Source organism: Periophthalmus magnuspinnatus, chromosome 9, assembly GCF_009829125.3.
Source record: "Periophthalmus magnuspinnatus isolate fPerMag1 chromosome 9, fPerMag1.2.pri, whole genome shotgun sequence".
NCBI lineage: Eukaryota > Metazoa > Chordata > Actinopteri > Gobiiformes > Gobiidae > Periophthalmus > Periophthalmus magnuspinnatus.
In genome coordinates this window covers 10,781,161-10,789,555 of record NC_047134.1, presented here as the reverse complement: position 1 = coordinate 10,789,555, position 8,395 = coordinate 10,781,161, and the positions used below count along the sequence as shown (strand labels likewise).

Below are 8,395 nucleotides of genomic sequence, written 5' to 3'. Positions count from 1 at the left end.
GATGGTGGATTCCTAAGGGGGGGGGGGGTTTGCAAATTGAAACGCTGACCCATAAACTATTAGAAGGCACGAAAATGTATTACCTTTAACATCATTCACATGGACAATATTTTTTTAGCATTCTTAGGTACAAAAAAGTAAAAACATCAAGCAGATTCACATTTTTTCTGTTTGTATATGAGAGCATAACCAACATTGAGGATGCAATAGTGGCATAGACCAATCTGAGTATAAGGCAGAATCAGGGTCAGGATGAAGGCCTTTTGCGCGGTAATATCTTGAGCTCAAATCATGCCAGCTCTTTGTCATGACAGAAGCGTGTTGGGAGACATGCTCTGAGTATAATGCGAAACAGAAATGCACAGACAGCAGAACAAAGACTACGAAAACTATCCAAAACTGCTCCGGCACACGCTCTGTATTTGCTACATCAGTAAAATCCATAGTTTTGATCAATTCCCACCACGCAGCTCTCAAGCCTTCCCGATCTGCCTGTTCCGCCATCAATAATGAGTGCACAGCAGCATGTCATTCGCTTCAAACCGTTTCCTATCAGCTCCATAACATCAGTCATTCTCCTGCTCTCAAAGTGCCATGACTCAGTAACCCTGTTCCCAACTGAATCTCAGCGGATATCTTCATAACATCAGTCTTTCTTATTGTCCCGTGCACAAAGCTGTCGTAACTTTGCATTGCTCTTCCATCTGCACTGATGAGATGAAATGGGCGTGTAGCCGTAGGGTCCACGTTTTAGCCTGCGATCACTGGCCAATAACAGCCCCCTCCGCTCAAGCTGGAAGCCTGGGCTCGATCTTCAGAGAGAGGTCATACAGTGTGTCTTCGTCCATGATCAAAGTCTTATCCAACAAGTACTGGGTCACCTGCGGAGACACAAAGAGCAGCATCTTCTATTTCAGCCCAACGTGTAAATATTTGATGGCGTATGAATATAAAGAATTCGGGTTTTTTTGCTACATGCTGCTTCACGTGTTCTCTATAGAAGACGTCTGTGTAATCCCTCAGTCGTCCAGAGCTGATCCAAAGCAAAAGACAAAGTTTAAATCCGTCAAGCCGCGAAACATCTTCACTCCTACAACGATTTGTCCAGTTGACAGATTTAAACTTCGTTCTCTATACACAATTTCCTTTAGACAGGTTTGTAAAGCAGTATCCTGATTTTAATTGATACTAAAACCAGTATTGAAACATGATAAACATTTAGTACAAATATAAATCTCATAAATAGAATGTTGACGCTTTCCTGATCTTTTCATAATTCTAAAGAAACTGTGGTATTGAAATGGATTGGGTATCGAAGCCTTACAGTATCGTGGCAACTCTACCGTGGGAATTTTCAGAGTATATATGATTACACAAGAATATCTGAAGGACCAGCAACTCACTATCTTACATTCCATAGTTTAATTTAACTTTAAGCAGTAGTAACAACATAGTCTTTAAATTGTAAACTGAAAAAAATGAAGTTACCTTGGGTTGGTGCTCTATTCTGTAAGGAGTCTGCTGGAACTGCCGGATCTCTCGGATGATATGGGAAATCTGAGGAACACATAGACACATAGTTTTTTATTTTAAGAGTATTTTTCAAATCACATTTATTTAGTCAGCTCACCATTCTCATCTTGGAGAAGTTGACAAGACCCTCTTCAGTAAAGTTGGGTGTTCCTTCTTCAATAAAGGCCAGGTCTGTCAGATACATTCCCAGATATGGCACACAGGGAGGGTTGCAGCTAAAGGACAAAGTAAAAAAGTACAAAGAAGACAAAGTAGACAAAGAGTAAAGGTTAAAGATAAGAGGAACATTATCAGGCCCAATCATGATAACATTCATTCAGACAAAATCATACTTTTTTAGGGTTTCTCTCAGATTTTTGAAGCGGCCTTCAGATGACACAGTCTTCTGTAGTTTGTCCATTAGTGCTTTAGTCTAAGAGAACATATGAAAGCAAAAAAAAAAAAAAAAGTTAAAATTACTTATATTACTATAAATTGCATTATTAATTTTAGACACATGACATGCTGCCAATGTCCGAGCTACAGGTGAGTTTTGGGTATAGTCACCAGGATATTACCGAAACATATTAAAAGGTATTTAACATCACATGAACACAGACTTTCCTAACTAGCTGGTACTTGTTTGCTTACATAAGAAATATACATCACCTGTTTGCTGACTTTGGCCCAGGTTTTCTTCAGGCGGTAGATGGCACTGCGGTTAAGAGCAGAGGTGATCTCCAACACCCCGTTGTAGTTGTTGAGACAGCGGCAGATGTCAGCCACAGCCACCCACTTCTCTATAGAGCTGGCCCTGGAGCCTACATCTGTGTGGGTCATGATCTGAGATGCCACCAAGTTACTCATCTGGATGTAAACAGAACAAGACAAATAGGTTTTGTTCACTGCCGTCACAACTGTCTCAAATTGAGCTGGTCGAACTGGAGATTTGTTAAGGTTGTTTATTAAAGCAGATGTATTGTGCAAAATTTAGTTTTTAGAGCTATTAACCGTGCTATAGCTGTTTCCCCTCACTATTTACTCACCAGAAGCTGAATTTGGAATGATTTGTGAATGTCTGAAAAGTCTTTAACCCCTTATTTTCAAGACGCCATATTGCCGTTCAATCCTCATTTTCACCGTTCCACTGCATACGCCCACCGCTCTCTATTACTCCATTCTTCAATTTTATTTTCCTAATTGGTGATACGCAGAGGATTTAGCAGCACTGCGTAGTTATTTTGGTACAAATACGAAAAAAAATCTGCTGCATGCTCGCGTGATGTGGACACAATCACTGTCTATCCTGTCTGCTGCTCTTTTTCCCCTTCCTTCTGCATCTGAGCCTGGAGCTGGGGCGGAGATCTTGGCTCCTCCCGTGCACACCTGGAGCTAATCGACAATCAGCTGCACCTGGGGAGGATAAGAGGAGCCAGGACCTGACACTCAGCGCCAGATCGTCCGTGTAACTGAACCAAGCAGGTACTCCCTGCTTGGCTCAGTTCATGTTTTTTCACTTTTTGACTTGCTAAACTGGACACTTACTCCTCACCAGATCCCGCTCCCTGGACCCGCTCAGCTCTCCTGCCGCGTTTGTGGAGTCAATCCCTCACAAATAATAATAAAGTGTAACATTTGTGGGTCATCTTTTTCTTTCAAAATCTCCCATAGAGTGACGTAGGCCGCTCCCCTCCAAATGATAACACAATCAACTTCTAAAATGTGAATGCAACTTATTAAAATATAGCCTTAAAGCAAAAGTAGGAGTGTGGTTTCAAGCTCACATCATTAAAGTGCTTGCTGGTTTTCATTATATAAGGCGTACGCTCAGTCTTGTCTACTTTCATCCAGCCTTGGCCCAGGAACTCTCTGTAAATGAGGGGAAAAAGAATAAAGAGAGAGGAGAAAGTATTAACATTAAATATTTATGGCATGAGAATGAGAAATGCTCAGAAAGAGTTACTACAAACATCCACTAACTCTAGGCAACAATGAGCCACAAAGTAATAGAAAAAACCTTGTAGTAATAATAATAATAATGCTTTGGATTTATACAGAACTCATTCACTTTACATTCAAACATCGCATTATCACATCTGGTTTTATTTAGCGATTACATGGAATCATACAGGTGTCACGCTAAGTTACATGCTGTACAAAGTGAACAAATGCAATAATATAAGGTCAAACATATAGACTGACTCATAGGGGATGCTTCTGAAGACAATATGGTCCAGTAGTGTGATTTGCTCGGCTAGTTCCATCGCTGACAGAGACTCAAAGCACTCAGCCTTCGGACAGTCCGCCTACATGCACAAAACAGAGCATACATTTATATCTACATTCAATCAGTGGCTCCGTGCAGTTAGCAATGCACAGATGCTCACACCATGACCCGGCTCTGGTAAACAAGGTTATAAATATCTAATTTGAGATGTTATGATAGATATAGTTTGCGACACTGCCCCTCGCTGCAGGGTTAGGGGCTGCAGAGATTTGAACACTGGACTTCTGGAGTTATCAGGTTACGGAAATGTCATTTAAACAGTTACGTCTGATGTAAGTAATGTGATTTCTTTCTGACTGTGCACAAGGTTTTTGACCTGAATGATTGTGCAAAAAGGGCAAACAGATGGCAAAGACAATAATGCAAGAAAAAATTATAAAGACTGAAGATTAGTAAACTTAAACAAATATAATGTGTAATTGCTGGGTTGAGTGATGATTAAATGTGATTTAAACTGGCCATGACCATTTTTTTTTTACAGTAAATTACACTATTATTTTTCATCTGCAATCATGAAATTGTAGGTTAAGACTTTTCTCACCATTTGTAAGATATCCTCTATCCTCAGCTGGGCCTCCTCCATCTCGTCCTGAGAAAGTCCACTGAAATACACGATATAGACTTTAATGTAGACATGATTCAGTCCTACATTTTCAAACGCTCTTTAATACACCGCTGTACCTCAGTATGTTCGCAGTGGCTTTCCTCTCCTGAGGCAGCAGGTCTGGGTCTCGAAGAACCTCCTCCAAGAGACACACCACGGACATCTTCAACTCAGCATTCATTTCAAAGTCCTGAACAATCACAATATAGGTCCAGATATTAACATTATAAAGCAAATTCACCAGGAGAAGAGAGGAAACTTGAGATTCAGCCGTTTCAAAAACACTACTGAGATATATATATATATATATATATATATATATATATATATATATATATATTTATTTTTTTTTATTTTATTATTATTTTTTTTTACCTTTTAACCTTTATATATAATTTCTACATGGGATACTATCTGTTTGCCTAGAGGTACACCCTTCCAGAGATATATCTTAGCTGTCAAACTATGATTACCTAAAAAAATCTTTCCTAAATGATACTACTATGGAAACTAAATACTAGATTATGGAGATATAATAAACATGCAGACTTCAGCCTCTAGTTTTAAACCTTTAGCCCTTTGGTTCAAAACAGGTGATGATTTTAAATTGAATATAAAAAAGTAGGTTGACCATCACTATCTGCAACACTGTATAAAATGTATTTATAAGTCACTACTTCATCGACTGCAGGAGCATCTCACTTGCTGTTGAACTTTGATACAGGAACTTTTAGCATAAGATCTCACGATTGCGGGGCGGGTGCGGAGAGATCCGGGTAGCAGTCGAAGGCGGGGACCTCGACGACCGGATCTCCGGACATGGAGACTAGCTCTGGGGACATGGAATGTCACCTCGCTGGGGGGGAAGGAGCCTGAGCTTGTGCGGGAGGTTGAGCGTTACCGGCTAGATATAGTCGGCCTCACCTCCACGCACAGCTTGGGCTCTGGAACCCATCTTCTTGAGAGGGGTTGGACTCTCCATTTCTCTGGCGTTGCCCGCGGGGAGCGGCGGCGAGCTGGTGTGGGCTTGCTCATTGCCCCACAGCTCAGCCGCTGCGTGTTGGGGTTCACTCCGGTGAACGAGAGGGTCGCGTCCCTGCGCCTTCGGGTCGGGGACAGGTCTCTCACTGTTGTGTCGGCCTACGGGCCAAACAGCAGTGCAGAGTACCCGGCCTTCTTGGAGTCCCTGGGAGGGGTACTAGACAGTGCACCAACCGGGGACTCCGTTGTTCTCCTGGGGGACTTCAACGCCCATGTGGGTAACGACAGTGACACTTGGAGGGGCGTGATTGGGAGGAACGGCCTCCCCGATCTGAACCCGAGCGGTGTTTTGTTATTGGACTTCTGTGCTAGCCACAGCTTGTCCATAACAAACACCATGTTCGAGCACAAGGGTGTCCATCGGTGCACGTGGCACCAGGACACTCTAGGTCGGAGGTCGATGATCGACTTTGTTGTCGTGTCATCTGACCTCCGACCGCGTGTCTTGGACACTCGGGTGAAGAGAGGGGCTGAGCTGTCAACTGATCACCACCTGGTGGTGAGTTGGATCCGCTGGCGGAGGAGGAAGCCGGACAGACCTGGCAGGCCCAAGCGTATTGTGAGGGTCTGCTGGGAACGTCTGGCGGAGCCCTCCGTCAGGGGGGTCTTCAACTCCCACCTCCGGGAGAGCTTCTCCCTGATCCCGGGGGAGGTTGGAGACATGGACTCCGAGTGGGCCATGTTCTCCACCTCTATTGTTGATGCGGCTGCTCGTAGCTGTGGTCGTAAGGTCTGTGGTGCTTGTCGCGGCGGCAATCCCCGAACCCGGTGGTGGACACCGGAAGTAAGGGATGCCGTCAAGCTGAAGAAGGAGTCCTATCGAGCCTTGTTGGCTCGTGGGACTCCTGAGGCAGCTGATGAGTACCGGCAGGCCAAGCGTGCCGCGGCTCGGGCGGTCACAGAGGCAAAAACTCGGGGTTGGGAGGAGTTCGGGGAGGCCATGGAGGAGGACTATCGGACGGCCTCAAAGAGATTCTGGCAAACCGTCCGACGCCTCAGGAGGGGAAAGCAGTGCTTCACCAACACTGTTTACAGTGCGGGTGGAGAGCTGCTGACCTCGACTGGGGATGTTGTCGGGCGGTGGAAGGAATACTTTGAGGATCTCCTCAATCCCACTGTCACGTCTTCCGAGGAGGAAGCAGAAACTGCAGAACCTCGGATTCAGGAGGAGCAGTGTGGTTTTCGTCCTGGTCGTGGAACACTGGACCAGCTCTATACTCTCCATCGGGTCCTCGAGGGCTCATGGGAGTATGCCCAACCAGTCCACATGTGTTTTGTGGATCTGGAGAAGGCATTCGACCGTGTCCCTCGTGGTGTCCTTTGGGGGGTGCTCTGGGAGTATGGGGTCCGGGGCTCTTTGCTAAGGGCTGTCCGGTCCCTGTATGACCGGAGCAGGAGCTGTGTTCGCATTGCCGGCAGTAAGTCAGACCTGTTCCCAGTGCATGTTGGACTCCGCCAGGGCTGCCCTTTGTCACCGGTTCTGTTCATTATATTTATGGACAGAATTTCTAGGCGCAGCCAGGGGCCGGAGGGGGCCTGGTTTGGGAACCACAGGATTTCATCTCTGCTGTTTGCAGATGATGTTGTCCTGATGGCTTCTTCAAGCCAGGACCTGCAGCAGGCACTGGGGCGGTTTGCAGCCGAGTGTGAAGCGGCTGGGATGAGAATCAGCTCCTCCAAATCCGAGGCCATGGTTCTCGACCGGAAAAAGGTGGTTTGCTCTCTCCGGGTGGGTGGTGAGTCTCTGCCCCAAGTGGAGGAGTTCAAGTATCTCGGGGTCTTGTTCACGAGTGAGGGAAGGATGGAGCGTGAGATTGACAGGCGGATCGGTGCAGCGTCTGCAGTGATGCGGTCGCTGTATCGGTCCGTTGTGGTAAAGAAGGAGCTGAGCCGGAAGGCGAAGCTCTCGATTTACCGGTCAATCTACGTTCCTACCCTCACCTATGGTCATGAGCTTTGGGTAATGACCGAAAGGACAAGATCGCGGATACAAGCGGCTGAAATGGGCTTCCTCCGCAGAGTGGCCGGGCGCACCCTTAGGGATAGGGTGAGGAGCTCGGTCACACGGGAGGAGCTCGGAGTAGAGCCGCTGCTCCTACACGTTGAGAGGAACCAGCTGAGGTGGCTCGGGCATCTGCTCAGGATGCCTCCTGGACGCCTCCCTAGGGAGGTGTTCTGGGCATGTCCCACCGGGAGGAGGCCCCGGGGAAGACCCAGGACACGCTGGAGGGACTATGTCTCTCGGCTGGGCTGGGAACGCCTTGGGGTCCCACCGGAGGAGCTGGAGGACGTGTCCGGGGTGAGGGAAGTCTGGGAGTCCCTGCTTAGACTGCTGCCCCCGCGACCCGGCCCCGGATAAGCGGAAGAAAATGGATGGATGGATGGATCTCACGATTGCATAAGTCTAAAAACTGTCCGCACCAGAACTCAAATGGGAAAAATGCTTTTGGTTATTTCCTAAAAGTGGAATATATTTCAAGGACATGCAAAATTGAATACTTAGATGCTACAAATGCAATTTAATAATCTAGTGACAAACATTTATACTCACACCTGCTCCTGATTTTAATGTTTTAAATGAACTTATGCACTTAGATGTTTGTTTTTGTTTCTATATTTTCTATATTTGTACAGGGCACCAACGAAAAAGGAGATTTTTAGTGCTTTCATTGGATTTTCCTGGTATAAATAAAGATAAATGTATACATATTTGGCCATGTCTTGTTGAAGTGATGTGTAAAAATGATTCTGATGATTATAATTGTATGTTAAGAATTGCATTATACATGATTATACAGTAAAAAGAAGATTATAGACAACAGTTGATGTAAAGAACAGTAGATCAGTGCAGCAACTTTGGTATTCTTCGTATTGAAATTGCGTTTGAAATTTTAATATCGAGAGAACATCTTCATAGCCTGCAACTCTCTTAAATCACTATATTACCTCGT

The 8,395-nt window shown here is 45.4% G+C and overlaps 1 protein-coding gene across 1 annotated transcript in view; it reads right to left on the bottom strand.

Moving 5' to 3' along the window:
- Positions 1-8: 8 nt before the first annotated feature.
- LOC117376069 (ras-specific guanine nucleotide-releasing factor 2-like) overlaps positions 9-8,395 on the bottom strand; it is a 31,556-nt gene continuing 23,169 nt past the window's right edge. Inside the window, exons 21-29 of the mRNA XM_033972472.2 lie at positions 4,481-4,593; positions 4,341-4,401; positions 3,715-3,818; positions 3,297-3,381; positions 2,182-2,379; positions 1,866-1,945; positions 1,631-1,748; positions 1,489-1,557; positions 9-881 (exon numbers count right to left, since the gene is read on the bottom strand). Coding sequence (XP_033828363.1) covers positions 789-881; positions 1,489-1,557; positions 1,631-1,748; positions 1,866-1,945; positions 2,182-2,379; positions 3,297-3,381; positions 3,715-3,818; positions 4,341-4,401; positions 4,481-4,593 — 921 coding nt within the window. The 3' untranslated portion in view covers positions 9-788. The remainder of the gene's footprint in view (positions 882-1,488; positions 1,558-1,630; positions 1,749-1,865; positions 1,946-2,181; positions 2,380-3,296; positions 3,382-3,714; positions 3,819-4,340; positions 4,402-4,480; positions 4,594-8,395) is intronic.